The following is a 21,389-nucleotide window of genomic DNA, read 5'->3' as shown; positions in this document are numbered from 1 at the left end:
CATCCCTCAATACCATGCGCTCCTTTCAGACACAGACAAGAGAAGAATGGTGGATGGGATTCAGATCCCAGTCCTAAAGATCAGCCACTCAGACTGCCTCCCGATGAAGTCACAGGTAAGACAGGTTTCATCTGTGAACTTCTCCATATTCTTTAATTCCCTACATCTGCACTGCCATACTTTTCTTCTCAGTGGAAGAAAGGCAACAGGGGAACAAGGAAAATAGTCAGAACATAAAAAGATGAGCTTAAAGATAAGCACCAGACTCAAACATAATATAAAACATAACCAAAAGACTATTCTGGAGCTTTGCTCCAGCTTTTCTGTATTGTCAAAAACAGTTTCATTTTACAAATTATTTGATCAAAGATGCATTGAATATGGTCTTGCTCCCCAGCCTCTCCCCTCTGCTTGAGGACAGACAGAACGCTAGAGTGATCAACTCTATAACATCACAATTCAGTGCTTCATAAACAATGTCAGATGTCTTTAATGACCCAAAAAAAAAAGTTTAAAAAACCACAAATATGGAGAAATTTTGGAAAAAAGAGAATAAATTAAAACTACTATGTTCAGACACTTTAAATTAACCTTCAGGTATTAAATACTGTCTGTTTACAACAACTTCAGGAAATAACAGAATCTCACCATGGACGAAGTAGTTCCAGCGCTTCCGAGAACTTATTGTTTAGAAATAAGTTCAGTGCCATTGAACATTCTTCCAGAGCACACTTGAGATCCATCTTGGATGCCCTAAAAAACAGATTCTTAGTTTACTCAAACTATAAATATAAACAAAAATATTTAAAATGCCTTTTCGTTATGTAACACAGGTCTTTTGTGGTGATTTTGTTTTCGTAATTTAATTTTTCAAAACTAAAGCATATGCCTGACACTTTATCTATGTTACACAGGTGCATTGCTTATTTAAGTGATGTTTATAGCTCCGTCCCCCTAATCTTACCAGAAAAATTCTCAAAATTTATCATCATGTCCAAGCTCTCAATCTTTCCCATCAGTAGAAATGCTGTTCCAGACTCTGTGCTCATATTAGAATCTCAAAAGAGGTCACAAGACAATATTTTAATCTAAAAAAATCACATACAGCGAACATGTATACTACAAATAGTTCTGTCAGAAACCTAGCTATGCCAATAGCTTTTTTCATCCTAATTCACTTCAAGTAAAAGCACTTGCACTTGCTTAAGCAGAACCCATCTCAACAAACCCATTCTTTGGCCAGTTCTGTCTGAAATACTCAGGGGCACTCACAAATTATTCCATGGGCCGAACCTGGGACAAACTGACAATCATGGTAGTGACATACTGCCAGAGGCTACACAGCCATCAATGTGCACAGATGGATCTGGAAAAGATAATCTCTCTACAGCTTTAAAACAACAGGTTTAAACTAGATAATGGGCTTTCTACAAGTACAGTTAAGCAGTGGTAAGCAACAGATCATGTCAATGAGATAAATATTTAAGTACTGAACTGAAGTGAAGAACTGTAAAGGACGAATTTAAGAAAAGAACAACAGAGGAGTACAGCTGCTCTAACAGTTAAGACACACACAAAACAAAGAGTGGGGCGAAAATATGAAAATATGACTAGACTTTTTTGACCTCCAAAGAACAGTGTTGAAATGGCTTATAAAGATCAAAACTTTTTTAAATCGTTCAATTTTATTAAATAATTACAGGAGTATCATCTGCTAGCAAAAACATTCCAAATAAGTATTTTTAACTACATTTAAAGGCTGATTTTTTTCCTAGTACACAAGCAAGGACCTGAGTTAGTCCCTTAATAACACATTATCCCTACCCTCTGTGCGTTCCCATGCTTTTGTATCTTCTTTTCACATCTGTGTCTAATGAAACTCTTTTCACTTGGTCCATGCCTAGTTAGATTACTCATTCCATTTGCTCTGCCTTTCCTGCTAGGAAGAATGGGTTAGTTGCTTTCAAAAGTTTTTCAAGAAAGTAAAAACAAAAGGTGGGAAGAGAGTGGGGAGGGATTTTTTTCCTTCCTTTAAATACCAAATTGGCACTAGTTGTCTTTAGTGGCAAAATAAAAAACACCACCACCACCACATCAGTAACTGAAGTTCATACCTACTAGACACCAAGAATGAGTTTTTATTTCTTCATACTTGCACACTACAATTATTTTGTGACTAGCACTGAAGCAGTGGCCTGTTCCAGGTCTGTCCCCAAACAAATGCCAAGATCAGTACTAAGGTGTGTGGAATCTTCAAAATTACAGAGGACAAATGACCCTTTTGGTCCTCTCCTCCTTGCAGGCATGGTTACTAACTTCGTGGTGGGCCAAGAACTCTGTCAGCCATGGGAACAGAAAAACCCCTTGTGAGGCAATTTTCTGCTTCACATACCATGGAGAATATGAATGGTGATCTGAAGTCAAGAGAGGGAAGAGAGTGGCAAACAAGGCATGTATAATCATAGAGTTCATAAAACAATCTGAAGAAACATGGACCACTGGTAACTACAGGTAATTTAAGAACTGATGAAAGCCTTAAAACACTAAGTTTCGATATACTGGTGTTCAGCCTCAAAACAGTATGCTTCCCACATGAGAAGCATGAGCAGAGAAATAATATCACAGTACTCCACCATTGTAGCACTTCTCCGAAGGCAAGGACCAAGATCTAAGGGCAACGTTTTGTTTTCAACTGCTTTACTAAGCCTCATCTTAATGAACAGAAATACATTTTCTGTACTTGTATGTTGTAAATCTGCACACTTCCACCTCTGCAATCAGAAACTGCTGGAACTTCCACTGGACAGAAAACCTAATCTTTATTTCATTTAACACACCCATGGATATGACAGCATTTTAGCTGCATGTATGGATGGTTTGCCATCAGGCTCCCAAATCCCATCACACCACCAGCTTGAGCATCACCACAATATATCAGTATTTGCAAACTGATCTCACAAACCACAGTTGTGTAAGGACACAAAACTGTATTTTCCCAGCTAAATGGGTAAGAAACCTATCTCTCCAGCACCTGGCTATCGTGTTTTTTTCCCTTTATTACAAACTCGTTCCCCTGATGCTGCCTATATGCGACCAAAGTCTGCAGACAATGCAAACAGTATTCCTTAAGTTAATGTATTTAATGTTCCCTGCATCAAGCATGCAAATGATGTTACTGTGCCACTTCAGACATAAAACTTGGGAAGCCAGTTTTCTCAAACTGTCATTTCTGGTAAGTGAATCATATTCTCTACCAGAAATTTCCTCATTCCTGTTTCATTACTCTCCACATATGTTTTCTAATGTTTTCCTACATCCTGCAGCACAAGAACATAACCAGAAGGATTTGTTGCAACTCAGATTCCTAACTTGATAGCGGAATAGTCAGAAGAAAGGAGCACACTGACTCAGAAGCAACCTGGTTATCTTTGCTGGCATTTCTATGCAGTGGCTCAGAATAAGTACATTTCCTCTTCTACTCCTGAAACATCACAAACTAATTTCTACAGCAAGTTACCAGATTAGTGAACAGTTCAGTCAGTAATGCTGACTCACACTCTCTTTCTGACTCATGCTGTTTTCCTTCTATCTTATTTTTTCCCTATCTCCCGTCCTGAAATGGACAGGAACTTTATACATTTTAGTACATTAGATGAACATACTCTTTAATCTAACCCAGAGCAGATTAAGTTAACACTACTTCCATGATGTTATTATGGATTTCACACCTAGTGATTTATTATGGATTTTACACCTGGTGTCATGGTTTAACCCCAGGGGACAGTCAAGCCCCATACAGCAGCTCACTCACTTCCCCAGCAGTGGGATGACGGAGAGAACTGAAGGGTAAAAGCTAGAAAACTCATGGGCTGAGATAAAGACAGTTTAATAGGGAAAGCAAAAGCCTCACACACAAGTAATGCAAAAAAGGAACTAACTCACTGCTTTCCATGGGCAGGAAGGTGTTCAGCCATCTCCAGGATAGCAGGGGGCCCTATCACAGATAACAGTGACTTGAGAAGACAAACATCATGACTACAAATGTCCACCCTTCCTCCTTCTTCTCCCAACTTTATATACTGAGCATGATGTCGTATGGTATAGAATATCCCTTTGGGGCCCAGTTTGGGTCACCTGCGCCTGCTGTGTCTCTTTCCAATCTCCCACATACATGCAGTTCCCTTGCCTGTGTGACTACACGAAAAGCAGAAAAGGCCTTAGTTGTGGGAGGTGGTGATCAGGGAGGTCCCTGAGCAGCAGTAACAAAAATATCTCCATATTATCAACCCTATGTTCAGCACAAATCCAAAACACAGCCCCATACGAGATGCTGTGAAAAAGGTTAACTCTACCCTAGCCAAACTAACACTTATCCGCCCCTTATTCCATACCCTTTATGTCACACCAAATGTCACACTTTCCAATACCCTATCACCTTCCCTACTTACCTGTTTTGACAGATATAGAGAAAGACATCATTCCCCTAGTCTGTGGAACACCTTTGTCAAATGTTCGTAAAACGTCCAAAAAATATTTTTTTTGTTGAATCCATGCAGTCTATGACTTTGTCCGTCACCCTTGGTAACAGCCTTTTGTCTTAAGTTGCAAATATAAGATGTGGCTGGGGGTGTAAATTCTATTGCCATCTGTCAGAAGTGGGCAGTTATCTTCTGTTAATTGGGCCACTTGCTAAAACCAGGTGGGGCAGTTTTCTTTATCTCTTCCACAACCCATCCTCCCTCCAGGAAGATATTTTCTGTTAATATGCCATTGAGCCTCACTGTATGACTGATAAAATTACATCATCCCATTGTGAGATGCTCCACCCAGGGGGAGGAGCCAAGCATTCCTACTTGGACATAATCTGAGATTTGGACACCACAGGCAGCTTTTCCCACTGGATTCCCAGAGGAGCAGCTTTTTCCACTGGATTCCCAGAGGAAGACCAGGCCCATCTACACTGCCACTGGACCTTCAGAGGAAACCTGCACCCTTTTACAAGACCATTGTTTCAATAGGACCACATCTGTCACTGCAAGAGGACTGCAGCCACCATTCAATCAGACTGCTACCAACAGCCTGACCAACAGGGTGTCAGGTTGTATTCTGACACTGTCAGTATTGTTTTATATTACTGCATTTTTATTTTTGTGGTTTTTTATTTTTCCTAATAACTGTAATTACTACTCCCATATCTTTGCCTGAGAGCCCCTTAATTTCAAAATCATAAAAATTCTGAAGGAGGGAGTTTACATTTTCCATTTCAAGAGAGGCTCCTGTCTTCCTTAGCAGACACCTGTCTTTTCAAACCAAGACAATTTTCCAACCAGGTAGCAATGTTTTGCCACAGTTTAGCAGCCCAGATGGGTTTACCCCTAGGCTGCCAGTTATTCTGCTTCCACTGCTGCCACCCCCACCATAGGGCAACCACCCATGAATCAGTACAGAGGTATAAAAAAAAAGCATTGGCCATTTCTCTCCTTCAGTAAAGTCTAAGGCCAATTGGATGGCTTTCATCTCTCCTTATTTACTCAATTCATGTTCTCCTCCAGCAATTTCTGTGACTTGTCATAGCGGACTCCATACAGCTGCTTTCCCACAAGCAGAAGGATTAATCAGTAAACAAGGTATATTGCTTCTCAGTTTCTGGGAAATTATTATGTACTGGGACTCTTCAGCGCAAGCCTGGTGACATTCCAAAAATCTTTGCTTCTGACCAGCTCATGATTAATTCCAAGTTTCCTGGATAAGAAGGGTTTCCTATCCAAACCCTTTATGTGATCAATGCAACTCCTTTAGTCCTTTTGAACATCCAACTCAACACAGGTAACTGTGCCAGAAGCTGTGTGTCAGTACCAATCATCTCTGAAAGGTGCCAGTATCTCCTTTTCCTTTAGAGTATAGTGGGCTTCAGATCCTCTGTATACTCAGCTCCAAAAACATAGACGTCAGCCTCAAAACTTCCCTGGTGCTTTTTGCCAGAGGCTCCAGGTAGGTCCACTCTCTCCAGCTGCAATAAAAAGCTTGTTTTTTACATATGTTCAGACTGGCCCTATTCAGACTGGCTCGAGGGCTACAGCATGAACTATTTCCTACTTGATTTGTTCAATGGCTTGTTGCTGCTCAGAGGGCAATTTGAAATCATTCTTCTTCCAGGTCACTTGACTGACAGGGCTACAATCAGACTGCAAGCTGGAATGTGCATTCTACAAAATCCCACACCACCTAGAAAGTCTTGTCTTTTTTTTGCTAGCTGTTGAAGACATCACTGTTACCTTAATAAAAACCACTGGGATCTGACAATGTCCATTTTGATTCCTAAAAGCCGGATCTCTGTGTAGGTCCCTTTACCTTATTCTGTTTTATGGCAAAACCAGCTTTTAAAAGGATTGGATTATTTGATTCTTTTTCTCAAAAACTCCTTTTACTATATTTTCTCACAAAATGGTATCATTAACACACTGCAGGTGTTTCAGAGCTTCATCTTGTTCCAGCCTTCATCAGTCTGTGGCAGATGATACAGCTGTGTTTCCTTCCGACTGGCAGTCAATTCCAGGTACTATGGACACAGCTCCAAACAAAAGCAAACTGTGGCCTGCACTCTACTCCCAAAGGGACTAACAAAAACACAACAGCAGTATCAATTGTGGCACCATGTGACTTCCTTTGACTCCAACTCATATGGAAGTTCCTATAGATCCAGTACACCCGGACTCAGAGGTGGTACAACTTCATTCAAGCCACAGTTTACTGTCAGCCTCCACTCTCCACTGGACTTTCAGAATGGCCATACAGGGTTGTTAAAGGTAAGCAGGTCTTGCTGACCACTCTGTGGCTCTCTAGGTGACAAATTAGTTTATAAATGGAAATTGGAGAGTTAGATTGTGAGACATTGCTTCTAGTGCACAGTTGTGGTGGCAACTGGCACCTGCTGTTCTTCAGCCCAAGAGCAAAAGGGATGTCTGAAATTTCCTCAGTCTACAGGGTAGTTATACCAAAGCCCATCAGCAGCGTTTTGAATCCTTCACATATCCTCTCCTGAGACAGTTTATGCCAAGGATGAAGGGAGCCTCTGCTCCCGTCAAGACAGGATATTTCTGCCACTCATGCCAGTCAGGCTAGTCTCAGCTTCCAATGCAGTAAGCTCTTTGGATCCCTCTGTCATCCCAGAAATCCAAATGGATCCATCCCTATGCAGCTTGATGACATTAGGGTACATTGTGCACCACTGTCTACTGAAGCCTTATACTCCTGTGGGGCTCCTGTGCCAGGTCATCAAACCCACACAGTCCAATAAACCTGGTTATTTCTCTCCTCCCCTAGGTGGAGGCAGGGCCCCTTCAATACTGGTCACAATGTTTCCTACTATTATCTTGCAGAAATGGACTTGTACTTCTCTCCATATGTTGTATTGCATTAAATAGTTTATTTATTTGTTGTTTTGCCATGGGTTTGGTATTTTGCACTGAATAGTATGTTTGTATCACATGGTTTGTTCTGTTTTTCCCCTCTCCCCCAAAGCCCCTGGTGGTGGTGGTGGTCTCTCCCCAGGTCATTCCTCCTCTCACCCCTCCCATCGCTTCCATCCCATTGGCTTCGTTCGACACCTCTCCTCCAGCCCCCTTCCCCTGGGTTTAGAAGCTCCCACAATGAGACTCTCCATCTCTTTTTTTCTCTCCCGCATCCCCTGGAATAGTTCCATAATAAATGTGGGACCTTTGTCCCGAGGAGAAAGACTGACTCCAGTCTTTTACTTTTTACTTGTAAGACTGTGAAGGACCCGAGGGTCCAGAGCTAGCCAGACTGGACTGCCCCCAAAGGCCCCAGGTCAAGTGTACATCCACAGAGTCAGTAGTACAATCGGACTGAAAAATCTGCCTGAAAAACTGTTTACTGGAGACTGAAACAGCAACTTCAAGTTATGGCTGTTTTTCCCTGCAATTCCCACACCAGTGCATCTACAATCAAGGTATTCCCACCCATCCCACTTCCTTGTCTCCTCTCCATGGTCCTGCAGGTAAAATCGTAGGGTGCCCCATGGTGTGTATCTTCTATATCCTCTCTCTCAAAGAAAGAGGATGCCTGCTGTCAGTTACTGAAATGTAGGCTCACACATATTCCCTCTGAGTTGCTGGAGCTCCTGCATCAGTTCATCAGTTAGCTTCTCCACAGATTCTGTGATGGAGGAAGAAATACTGTCTTTATATTCCCCGAGCTGCCAAATTGCATCAATTGCTGTTGGTGGTGCATCATCTTTCCAACTTACTGTTGTCAAAGGCACTGTTTCATGTGCCCTTGCTACACTTCATAGAAATTTCTGCAACATGAGTAATTGACACAAGATGTGGTCTGGCTCTGAGGGGACCTGGGTGTTGACCACATGAAAATACTTCATTTCTTGAACAGCTAATTCCCTTAGGAAGTGAGTCACTTTCTCTACTGCAGTCCATCTGTCTAAATTACATGGAATATCATCTTTACAGGGATACCTTCTCCCCCTCACACTTGATAAGAATCACGGCCAGGGGTCTTTTCCCCCATTGCTTTGTCAGTGTCTGGGTCCTTGGCAAGTGATCTTAGCCTGGCTCCATACCCACTAATTCCACACTGTTGGCTCCATTGTCCCACCAGCACACTAGCTAGGCAGCAATATAGTCATGGATGACTGCTGAAATCTTCTCATGTCTCCCATAGCTCCCTCAGGGATAGGGATCAATTCATGTCACTTCTGGTTCCTGTGATGGCCTTGATAATGGCTCTGAAAAATCACCCTTGTGATGGTTCTGCTTCATCATCCTCACTCTCCTTGTCATTGACTGTTTTTTGCTAAAGCTTTTTGACTGGGTGATTTTGATGTATCTTTCTTCTGCTTCTGTGCAGGGTCCACCAACACCAGCCCACGCTGATTCTCTCCTTCAGTGGTTTCAGTGCCATCGCCACAGTTGGTGGGAGTGGAGTAGTCACAGTGTCTTTCAGGTGGCTGGAGCAGCTGCAGAGCCTGTTGTCATCTCACTGTCATATTTAGAGACCTTCTTTTTCTCCTGCAGGTACTAAGCAGTGTTAAACATCGTGACAGAACAACTTTTTTCAAAATTTTAGTAGTTTTTCTGGATTCAGCATTTGATCAGATTAAAGGTGCAAGCACACTGAAGGTGCTCACTGCCCTAGGTACTGGCCCATACAACCCCAAACACCCTGTCATTCTGAATTATCCAGCTTTTGGGCATATCTCATGTTATTAGTCTGACCTTAAACAAGATCTGAACCATACGCAACAACATGCTGGCTCCTAGCAAAAAAACCCAGGCTGTTTTGAAGGGCAGTCAAAGGATATTCAGGAATCTTTAAAATCTTGACTACCAGCCTGGAAGACAAGGAAGGAAAAAAAAGGAGGAGAAAAAGATATAGGAAGGTGTCTCCCTCATAGGCTGTTCCTCTGAGGAACCAAAAAACCTGATTATTAATTGCTCCCAGCAGGTGACTCCCAAGGCACAAAGGTGCCTGCAATCTTGCATACAGACACATCATGCTGGTGAGCAACGACATTATCATGTGATAAGCCCATTCCATAAAATACAACACACAGAACACGTACTGCAAGTAAGGAATTATTTCGATAATATAGACAAAATACGACAAGTATGAGAGCAAATAAATCCATATTGTAACCAGCAACTATTAAACCAATAAAATGAATATTTATAACAATTTTATTTTAACACACTTTAGTCAGATATCTCCTGATCTCAACCCTTTGCGCCCCACACTGGGCACCAAAAGAGACTCGTGTGGTTTAATCCCAGATGACAGCCAAGCCCCATGCAGTTGCTTACTCACTCTCACACTGGTGGGAAGGAAGTGGAAGGGTAAAAGAGCTAGAAAATTTGTGGGTTGAGATAAAGGGAATTCAATTAGGAAAACAAAAGCTTTACAAACAAGCAAAGCAACACAAGGAATCAACTCACTGCTTCCCATGAGCAGGCAGGTGCTCAGCCATCTCCAGGAAAGCAGGGCCCCATCACACATAATGGTGACATGAAAAGACAAATGCTGTCACTGTGACTGTCCTCCCCTTCTTCCTTCTTCCCCCCACTTTATATACTGAGCATGATGTCATGCTCTGGTCTGGAATATCCCTTTGGTCAGCTTGGGTCACCTGAACTGCAGAATCACATAGAATTAACTAGATTGGAAAAGGCCTTTGAGATCAAGTCCAATCTACGACCAAACACCACTGTGTCAGCTAGGCCATAGCACTAAATGCCACACCCACTCTTGATTCTTAAACATCTCCAAGGGTGGTGACTCCAGCACCTTCCTGGGTAGCCAAAGCCAAGTCTTTCTTTCTGTGAAGTAATTCTTCCTAATGTCCAACCTGGACCTCCCCTGGTGTAGCTTAAGACTGAGTTTTCTTGTCATGTCACTGGTTGCCTGTGAAAAGAGACTCATCCCCACCTGGCTACAGCCTCCTTTCAGGCAGTTGTAGAGAATGATAAGGGCACCCCTGAGCCTCCTCTTTTTCAGATTAAACAACCCCAGCTTCCTCAGCCACACCTGATAGCATTTGTGCTCCAGACCTTTCAACAACTCCACTGCCCTTCTCGTAACACACTCCAGCATCTCAACATTCTTCCTAAACTGAGGGCGCCAGAACTGGACACAGCACTTGAGATGTGGCCTCACCAGGGCTGAGTACAGGGAGATAATCCCTGCCCTACTCCTGCTGGCCACACCATTGCTGGCACAGGCCAGGATGCCACTGGCCTTCTTGGCCCCCTGGGCACTGCTGGCTCATGTTCAGCTGCTGTCAGTCACCTCCCTGAGGTCCATTTCTGCCTGGCCACTGTCCAGCCACTCTATTCCAGCCTGGGGCACTGGCTATTGAGGCCAAAGTGCAGGACCTGGCACTTGACCTTGTTAAACCTCATTTTGTTGCACTCCACCCATCGATCCAGTCTGTCCAGGTCCTGCTGCAGAACCCTCCTACCTTCCCAACAGCTCATCGATACTTGCACCCAATTTGGTGCATCTGTGAATTTACTGCAGACATACCTGATCTGCCAATCCAGACTATCAATAAAGATATTTAATGGGGCTGGGCCCAACACTGATCCCTGGGGGACACCATCAATGAGCAGCCACCAGCTGGATGTGGCACCATTCCCCTCCACTCTCTGGGCCCGGCCGCCCAGCCAGTTCTGAACCCAGCACAGAGTGCTCCTGTCCAAGCCGTGGGCTGCCAGCTTTTCCAGGAGAGTGCTGTGGGAGACAGTGCCAAAGGCCTTGCTGAAGTCCAAACAGACAACATCTACCAGTTGATTCACCTGGTCATAAAAAGAAGCCAGGTTGGTCAGGCAGGACCTGCACCTCTGAAATACATGCTGGCTGCCCCTCTCACGTGCCCTCCCAACCTCCTCACCAATGTGGCATTACAGAAGGTGGAAAAGGCCTTGGCTGTGTGTGAGCCCTGCTCACCAGTTACAAAAGCTTCCTTGTATTATCAATCCCATGTTCAGCACAAACCCAAAACACAGTCCCATACCAGCCACTGTGAAGAAAGTTAATGCTACCCCAGCCAAATGAAATAAAAAGGATCAGAAAATTGTGCTATACTGAATGTTACAGCAAGATAATAACGTTACATTACAAGGAGAATAAAATGCTACTGTATTACAGTCCTGACACTTTAGGGATTTTTTTTTTCCCCAACAGATAGCATTTTTGATAGCATTTTTTAGGTTTTCCTCTCACTGCTATTTCAAACTTCTTTCAGGAAAAAAGAGGAAATGTTGTGAATCCCAGCAATAGTTTGTGTACTTTAAGTTTGATGATAAACTAATGAAATTATTCTAATTCAGTGGGAATATACTGTTCATAAGCAAGTTAATTATTAGCAACTTTAAGTAGGTTCTTCTAACAAGCTACTTGGAACCACAACAGAAACAAAGCATAAGAATACAACCTGAAAACCCCAGACATACCGGAATACTCACTTATTAGGACAACAGTCCTCAAGATGAACACAAAACAAAAACATTATTAATTTAAAGCATCAGAACAGTTTACAACTTAAGTTCCTTTCCTTTTTTCCCCCCTCTGTAGATTAATAGAAAAAGGGAGCATAACTACCAGCCTAAAAAAAGGAAAAGTCAGTGCATTAGTATTTAAAAGTTATGTACACATGAGTAATGAGTTAGGCAATGACATGCATCTCTCTACATCAGGGTTTAGTCTAAGAGTATTCCTGAAAAGCCATTATATAGCTGAAGTTGAACCTTAACTTGGTATATGTGGCTGTCTTTGTATTTGCAGAAGATTTAGTAAGCTTTTAACAATCACCCCAGGTGCAGTGATTTACCAACTCTTCTCTTAGAAGGGGTTTCAGGAGGTACTGCAGAATGGGAGAACTGCAGAAAAAAATTTACCTGTAATCTACCAGTGCTTTCCACCTTTTATATTAAATCTTTAGGACTGGGTCCCACATCACCTTTTTAACATCAGCTAGACTCAAGTGTTCAAGCAACACTTTACATGAATAGGGATTGAAGAATTTAGTTCTTAAACTTCTAAAACATTTTGTTGGCTTTTTTTACAACACGGCCAAAATAATCAGCCTTATCTGATAAACAACACTGAATTGCCAGCAAATTGGTTTCGTTCAGCTGTTCTAATCAAAGGTAGCCTCACTACAGTTACTAAAAATGTTTGTAATGATTAGTGAGAATAAAGCAAAATTTTAAGTAATAAAGACCACAAAAAAGTGAAACTAGCAATAACTGTTTTAAGATAATAATATTAAGATGCAAATCTGACACAAACTAAAGGAAAAATAAGGTCTTCTAAAAATGCAGGAAATATGGCGAAAATGCTATTTTGAGTACAAGTATCAAGAAAACAAGATGCATTACAATTAAGAAAAAATTTTCCCAGGACATAAATACTGTAGCCAACAAGTGACCCTTAACACTTAGAGGAGCTAAATCAGAAGGAAAGTATTTTAGAGGCATTTACTTTCATAAACTTAAATAAGTATCACCTCGTGTGTGAACTACAGTATCGGCAGCAAGAAGCTACCATATGTAGTACTCTTCTTGAACAGCATTTATCCAAGTGTGTGCTGGAGTATTTACTGCCAAACTAACGATGACAAAAACAGCTTTAAAACGGATTGCTCTCAGTTGGTTCTTGTCTTCTGGAGGAAGATTGTTAAGTCAAATAGTCATAATATGCTGTCAAAATCTGATACTGTCACTATACAGAATGCTTATATGCTTCCTGAAGTAGATCTTTGCCTTTGCAGCAATGAATTGGTTCAAGAAAACTCAATATTGAACTGCTTATATTTTACCATATCAAAAAGAGTAACTATCTTAAACAGCCACAACATGACTTCTTAACAGGAATTAACAGTTGATCCTCAGTAGAATCTATCCCATACTTTCATTTTCTTGGCTAGAAGGCTCTGACTATTTTTGTAAACTGCTCTACTTCAACTTTAGTGATCCCTGGTAATGTCCAAGAACAGCGATAATTTTAAAGTTTTTTACTTGACAGGAATCCTTTTCTCTTCCCTCCACATACCAAGGGAACTATGTGCAAACCACACTATGCTTTTTCCACACACCTGACCCTGAGCTGTGTACTTCCATGCCTGCTTAGCATAAAATAAACTCAAATCCAGCCCTCCCATGCAGAGGGCCCAGGGCCTGCCACTAGGGCTGAAATGCCCCAGCCCTAGAGATGCCAAAGCAGGCAAGGAGAAACACCCCTCTACGGTTAGGGTGAGAACTGCCTCCCTCCCATAGGCCTTTGCCGGCACATGTTAATGTCTTGAGTTCTATTAGTTTGTACAGTTGTTCCACCTCAGTTCAGCCCTCGTTCACCATATCTGTACATTCGCTAGAATGTTCTCCCCTCTCCTGATCCCACTTTGTTGCAGTGTTCCATTCCTATTACTCTATGATTCCCCTGGTTGGCTGTCTCTGCTCTGCACCACTTCCACCTGTTCCCATTGGTCCTTGACCCTCCGATCAACCCCTTTTTCCCACATAAAATTCTGTGCCACTCAGCCCAAGTTCATCTTTGTCCCTGGACCCCCTCCAAAGCAATAATCAGCTTTTGGATCTCCAAACAAAGACCTTCCCCTCTTTTGTCAGCCATTGTAGCAAGTGTGCTCTGGGCCCCAAGAGCGCTGGTCGCTCTCAGAAGAGCCTGCTGAAGCACACTGCTTCACTCCCAGTCTCCTTGGAAGACTTTCTCCCAGCCAGCATCAAAAGCTGGACTAAAATTACAGTATCAAACATCACAGTTTACAGGTCACAGACATAATAAATCATCACTTCATGTTCATGTCTGGCATAACTTCACACTGCAAAAATGCACTTGATGTCCTCTTGCCTGGTTTTACTATACAGCAGAAATCCAAAACATTTGAAAAACTGTCACCACCATATTACTACTCTTTTTTTAAACTGAAATGACTCAGACACCTTGTGTTACTGCAGCAAAAGTCTGTTCCTGGCATAATTCTTTTTGCTGTGTTTTCATTTTAAACGATGCTTCAGATTAGAAGCATGTCACTAGGACAAGAATACTAACATCCTTATTTCTGTAACATTTAAAAATCATACATTAAGAAAAAGGTAATTGTTAAGGAACAGGTTCTTTGTTGATTTCTGTCAGTCCTCAAACATGCAAACACTGGAAGTCCTGTCATAGTCTACTGTTACTTCAGTCTCCGTGAAGGAGAAAGAGGAATCCTCCTTTGCTGTGGCAGAGACTCCTTCTGCCTAGCTCTGTAAAATACTATACAAACCCCATATCTTTTATTTTCTTTGACTATTTTATCTTGACATGTGTCAATTCCTCTTGTGATTAACACCTTTCCTCTGTAAGGTTTCACATTCTTTCAATAAACTTTAAGTAGAAAACAGACTGTGTGTCTGTGAGTAATAGGAAACATCTCTATTATGTTTATTTAAGGAAACACCAGTGAAGTATGGCTCTTAGTACCTTTTTAATGTTCATCCAAATAGAGGGCAGTCTCCTGTGTCTGAAAAGCTTGCAGGATTGCTTATCTCCTCGTGAACACTTTTTTTCTGATGATTTGTCCTTAAAATACCTATTTTAAGGCAGCATTTGATGTTTTTATATGCACAGCTAGCAACTGCAAAATTTGAAATGTCCAACAGGAACCACTTTCACATAAAGACTAGCATAGACCCATGTGTATTCACTGTACCTGAGCAATCATACAGACAACTCAGATATTATTTCTGTCTGGAAATATTTCTTCAAATAACTTTCTTCATGTTTTGAAAGCACTGGACTTCTCACCACTAAGTTTGTAATTTTAAAAGAAAAATGGCTTTTGCATCTTATCCCTCTCATGCATCACTCATACACCCAACAACAGTAATACTTGTTTTCTGTCTAGTGCTGCACCAAAATTTAGATTCAATCCCTTCTTAAAGGACAGCATTAGATGCTATCACTTTTATTAGTCATTTGCACAGACAAAGATGCAGCACAAGTCATCACACAGAAGGTGAGAAACTTGTAGAACTACCTTCCTGTAACAGAGCAGTGGGTTGCACTAGTGCTCATGGCAAAAGCCCACCAAGAGCATCATGAAATGAAGCAAAATTACTTGTTGTAAAATCCTACTGAGATAGTCTGTTAGATCTACATTTTATGTTCTAGAGTTTTTAGTGAAGTATGGCTGAAGGTATTACAATCCACGCACATAGGAAACGTTCAAAACAGCAAATGGAAATAGCTTTTTAGTTGTGTTGTATTTTCTTATACAAGGGATTACTCTATATCTCACAAGTGAGAGACTTCTGTATGCTTTGCTTTAAACAAATACAAGCAGAAATGCACAACCTTTAGGAATAATTCCTGTATCAAGTCTGAACCTAAGGAATTCTCATCAATGCACATTATTCTGAGGGACAACTGACATATGCAAGAAATTGCACACAACCCTCAATCCCACACAATGCTACAGCTGGCATATGTCTTTCAGTATCTTGTTGGACAGGTACAGGACAGCCTCTGAAGGGTCATCAGGCAAGCCTCATGAAGCTAAAATTTTCTTCTTTCGCCTATAGGCATGCCATGCATACCTTTCACCCAGAGAATAATTCAGAAATGCAGAATCAAATTGAGTAACCTGTCTCACAGCTGAACATTTCTTGCTGCAGATACTAAAGTATATTACGTCCCTGATAATTCTGGAGAAATATAAGATCACGTGATCAATATTTTTAAAATGAGAACAGAAAAATTGTTGCAAACTTTTTTATCATTTAATCTAAAACTCTGTGTTCAACACCATTTATAAACACACAACAGAAAAATGGCTAAATGCTGTAAGAAAAATGCCTTAAGGCATACTGCTAGGCATATGAAACAATTTGCAATTTATATAAAGCATTTCCTCTCCTAGGCTATTACCATTAATACAGAAAGTCTTCAGTCAACTGGTCAGTATAGTAAACAGTAACTTATTTTACCCAGGTATTAAATCCACTAGTCACACCTCCACAGCAAATTCTGCATTCATGATGTATACACTCCTTCTTATGAGAAGCATGAATTTTAGGTAAATAAAATATTTATGGTAAGCACTGAAAAAAAATTTCTTGCCAATGCAGGCAGACTTTATTCCTTTGAAGGCTCACAGTCTTCACTGTTCCAGAACTTCACCAATGCATGCAATATTCTGTATGCTGACCACTCACTTAAAAAAAACCCAACTGGCAGCAAAATTATACAAAACTGTGCTAGCCAAATTTGAAAACAGAAAGAAATTAGTTTAAAAGCCTGGTACAAAAAATGTACCCAACATCACACAAATTTGAAAACAAAGAAACAAACAAAAATAATAAAAAATCTCACCAGCAAACACACAACTGACAAAACACCCCCTAAACGGTCATTTAGTTTAAATTACATTAGGTTATGTAACTTGGTATTCAGGCAAAACCATCAGGGTAACACACTTATTTTCACTTATTCCTCCCTTAGGACTTCCTTACACTGTATTTGAAATCTTATTCTATAGCAGAGAGAGACAAACAACATTGTTATTACCCAAGCCCTTCCCTGGTACTACCTTCCATTTGAATTTTTGGAGACAACTATCCGCCCACAGAGCTGGTAATACGCACAATGCAAAGACCATGGTAGAAAGCAATTCAGATTAGTATTGTTGCATCTCCCTCCTCAACACTACCTCACTATGAGATAGCACCATTTAGCCAGCTAGTTGTATCTTTATCAGTGAATTTCGGGATCATTGCTGCAATACTAACGGACTTACCCATACAATCCTTTGAATGATCAAGCCAGCTCACCACTAGGCCATTTTCCTTCCTTTAATACCACTGGGGGTTTTGTTTCATTGCTTGGGGGTTTTGTTTATTGTTGGGTTAGGATTTTTTAAATAATTTCTTCTACCTCAGATTACAGTTGTGGCAGAAAAGATGATTCAGAGCAAAAAGAAACAGCAGCTAGCTGATATTACACATTTGTATACATAAAGAGAAAGAATGGAAAACTATTTTTCAAAACAAACAGCTGTGGAAAAGGAGTGAGAGCTCTCAGAAAAACAGTGAGAAGGGAAGAGATAACTGAAGGAGAAAAAAGGAGATAGCTGCTCCTATTGAAACAAATTATTATTAAAATAGTATGCACCGAAATCAGCTGAGAATTACTTCACAGTTTTTATCTATACTTTAGCATTGTCAAAAAATGGTGAGGCTGATAGCTTTTCATAGACTACTGGAATTTCACTAAGAGAGGACTTTATTTGATCCATTGCTATACATTAACAGGTATAATGTTACATGTAATGTAGCAACAAGGCAAGGGCAAAGATGGCAGATACAGCTTTGTCTTACAGACCAGAAGCTGGGCATAGGAAAAACCTGCTAGTATTTTAGGAAAAGTGTTTGCCCTCTCTTTCTTTTTAGAACTAGAAGTCTCAGTCTTAGCCCTTCTAAACTTAACAGATTTACCTACAAGTGACAACGTTCTATTTTAGGAATTATTACTGCTCACAGCAGCAGTAATGCACTACAGGAGTACTGCAGTGGAGGCGATGATTTTTAGCGTTGCAGGAGGTTGAAGCTGTGTAGGTGATTAGAGTCATGGGTTTGGGTTGAGGCTACTAGTAGGGCCAGCCCTGTGCCTGCTTTGCAGGTGGAAAGTGTTAGTATGAGGATGGGTAGGATGGTAGAGGCTGATGATTGTACTTGGATAGGTCATATGGCTAGGGCAATGTATATGGACAGTATTATGCTTTCCAAACATAGTAGGGCTGAGATTAGTAATGCTGTCTTACAAATGAAATGCATTAAAAGACCACCAAACAAACAAAACCTTTCTCTACAAAAAAACTTCCTTCTTAGAAGTCTCATCAGATCTTGAAATATTAATGTCAGATCACCATGTGTCAGGAGACAAATGTTTATTTGCTTTATATTCTGCATGTAAGTTTTGTTTGCAATCTCCAACTTAAGAGGGCATGCACTGGACTGTCTTCCAGTCAGAAAGCAGCCCAGCACCCAGAGTACTGTCTCATGGTAATCTAACAACTGACTACAAGAAAGCGATCAAGAGGTTCAGCCTCCAAATATTTCAATGACTGAGGGAATGGGGACAGATGATGAGACAAGGAACTTTCCTGGTCGTCTGTCTTATTAAAAACATGGATTTTCCTTATCAACATATCTCTACCAACACAGCATCTGAATATCACAAGAAAATACTGATTGGTGTATATCCTCACATACTACTCTACAGGGGCAACAAAGCAACAGAATAAGCAGGAAGGAAGAAAATCTAGGCAAAATTGACCATCTGCTTGAATCTCAGGTGCCACAGGATCTAGTGCCAAGATGAAGCTCATCTTGCTGGCTCACCATCAACCCACCACTGCCAACAGAGTCTACTACTCCGAAAATAACACAGGCTACACTTTGAGCCACTTTTGTGTCTTATCTGTATTTTTAAAAAGAAACATGAGCATAGCCAAATGTTCCAGTTTTTGACGGATCATTATCCAGATTCAGTAAGCCAATAATCAATTTACCTCAAGTCAGGTGGTTTTTTATCATCGGAGAAGCGTCAGCAGTTTTATATGACAACAAGTTCTTCAGTTCAACAGCAGATTGCATTGCACATGGACAGAAAGAGAGACCCAAATTTACCATAAGGACTCACCCATATTGTGAAAGCAAGACATGTCAATTCCTTAGGTTACTATTTACCCACCTGAATAGGCATACACAGTTCGTCTGATCACTAAAATGATTACAAAATAAGCCTATTTAAGTCTTTTCAAGCCACTCCAGCATAAATTTGACCCTAAATATATGTAAGCTTAAAAACTGCCAAGAAAACAAACAGATCACAGGCATTTAGAATTGACCAAGTCCACCTGAGAAAGCAGAAAAATCAAGGAAGTGTCAGTACTGGTTTGCAGGCAGAAGAAAAATCCAATTTATTATTTCTATTCTAAATTTCTATTCTGTTCAACACTAATGGGAATACACAGCAGTATAAAAGATTATCAGATTTATTGAAAGGGACTCAGTATTTTTAGAGGTAAGTTTTAACATGAGATCTTTGCAGGTAAACTGAGAATTTACTGTATTTGCATACTCCTTATCAGACTAACAGTTTGTATCAAATAATCAAGCTGAGGTCATTGTATGCAATATGATGTACAAAAATGATCATCTGAATATGGCAGAGAGCGATAGTGCCAAAACTTAATATATAGCATGTAGATACAGACAAGTAGATGTCCACCATAAAAAAATACACAATTTTGATCTGTTGAACATTTCTGCTAGAAAATAGATCCAAATAAGGCATACTGACAAGAAAATAGGTTGAGAAGGAACCTCCTTGGAGAGCTGGCATATACGAATAATAATGACAGCTCACTACAAGTTTTACATTAAATGAACAGAAATTTCACTTATCTTGCTATGGGGAAAAGAAAATCATGCTGCAAGTAGGACACCAGATCAGGCCAGATGTTTATGGGACTAACACTGCGTCACACAAATATTGGCCTAGATCCAAAGAGACAAATAGGACATCATGATCCTAGCAAGACACTCTTCCTAAACTTCAAACCAATTTACTTGTATTTATTACATAGTGAACTTACAGCCTGTGCTGGAGATATTCTGAACTAAAGTGTCTAAAAGCACACTGCATTATACTTAACACGCAATACTTTGAAAGCACTGCATTGCATCCCATGAAATTAATTATTTATGTTTAAGTAAAAAATTATATAACCTCAAATGGTTAAATGAGCACAGCTACCAAGAGCAGAATACATAGTCTATAAACGGAAAAAGTAGCTCTAAGTCTGATACTGTCCTTAAATTACCACATTTTAAAGAATGGCATCCCAAAATACACACCTTGCAGTGTTCTACAACCTACAGTATCTGAGCTGATTAAGCACTGACATCAGCAGAGAAGCTTCTGCTCTCTAAAAGCATTGTTCACCACTGTGAAGTGCAGAGGAGAAACAATTATTTCATAATTCCATTGTGAATATATAGTTTTCCCTTTATCTTCAAGGAAATCTATATAAAAATAACAATGTTGTATTTTGACATACATTCTAAAGCAAATTTTCACAGACAAAATCCCATAAATCTTGCTACCACATTCATGATTTCAAGAACTATTAGGCAGAGATAATATACTTACAGGATTAATTCAGTTAACTTCAGGTATGTAAATACAGTCCTTGTGTAAAAATAAGTGCTGCTTCTTTCACTCTTTTCCACCGTGCGCGCACACACACACACACCAAAAAAAAAAAAAAAGGCAAAAAGACAAAGAAAAGCATAAAGAGAAAAGTGATTCTGTTTTATTTCTCAGTATCCACGAGGTTTCATTAATGAGTTATCAAGCAAAAAGAATAAAAGTTTCCATGCCTGCAGCTGGCAACAGAGGCACTCTCCATAGCCGAATTCAAAAGAAATGTCAGTGAGAGTGGCAGCAGCTACAGTCAATGCTGGAAGCTGATGCCTCTGCAGGAAGAGGATGCTGGGAGATTCTACCAATCTGTGCTGCAGCCTAATTCTAATCCATCACTCCTAACTGCAACGGGAAAATGGAGACATGAGGAACGCAGAGTAATTTATATTTAAAGACAAAAAAGGAGTCACCTTTGTATTTGCTGAATACAAAAAAAAAGAAAAAAAGGACAAAATTAAAGACAAAAAAGGAAAAGTATGCTAATGAAACTGCAGTAAAGTATGTTAAAGCAACTGCAGTAAAACTAGATCAAATATATGAGAGTTCATAGCAAGGAACACTGAAGAAAAATAAATAAAGAAAATCAGGCA

The 21,389-nt window shown here is 40.4% G+C and overlaps 1 protein-coding gene across 2 annotated transcripts in view; it reads right to left on the bottom strand.

The window, feature by feature from the left end:
• The window catches only part of TTC39B (tetratricopeptide repeat domain 39B), a 77,939-nt gene that overhangs the window by 23,706 nt on the left and 32,844 nt on the right, over positions 1-21,389 (bottom strand). For both annotated transcript variants that reach the window (XM_059492513.1, XM_059492512.1), the window contains exon 3: positions 649-753. In XM_059492513.1, the coding sequence (XP_059348496.1) occupies positions 649-743 (95 nt within the window). In that variant the 5' untranslated portion in view covers positions 744-753. The remainder of the gene's footprint in view (positions 1-648; positions 754-21,389) is intronic.

This window comes from Ammospiza nelsoni, chromosome Z (genome assembly GCF_027579445.1).
Source record: "Ammospiza nelsoni isolate bAmmNel1 chromosome Z, bAmmNel1.pri, whole genome shotgun sequence".
NCBI lineage: Eukaryota > Metazoa > Chordata > Aves > Passeriformes > Passerellidae > Ammospiza > Ammospiza nelsoni.
Note: the sequence above shows the minus strand (reverse complement) of the source record. Positions and strands in the feature narration are given on the sequence as shown.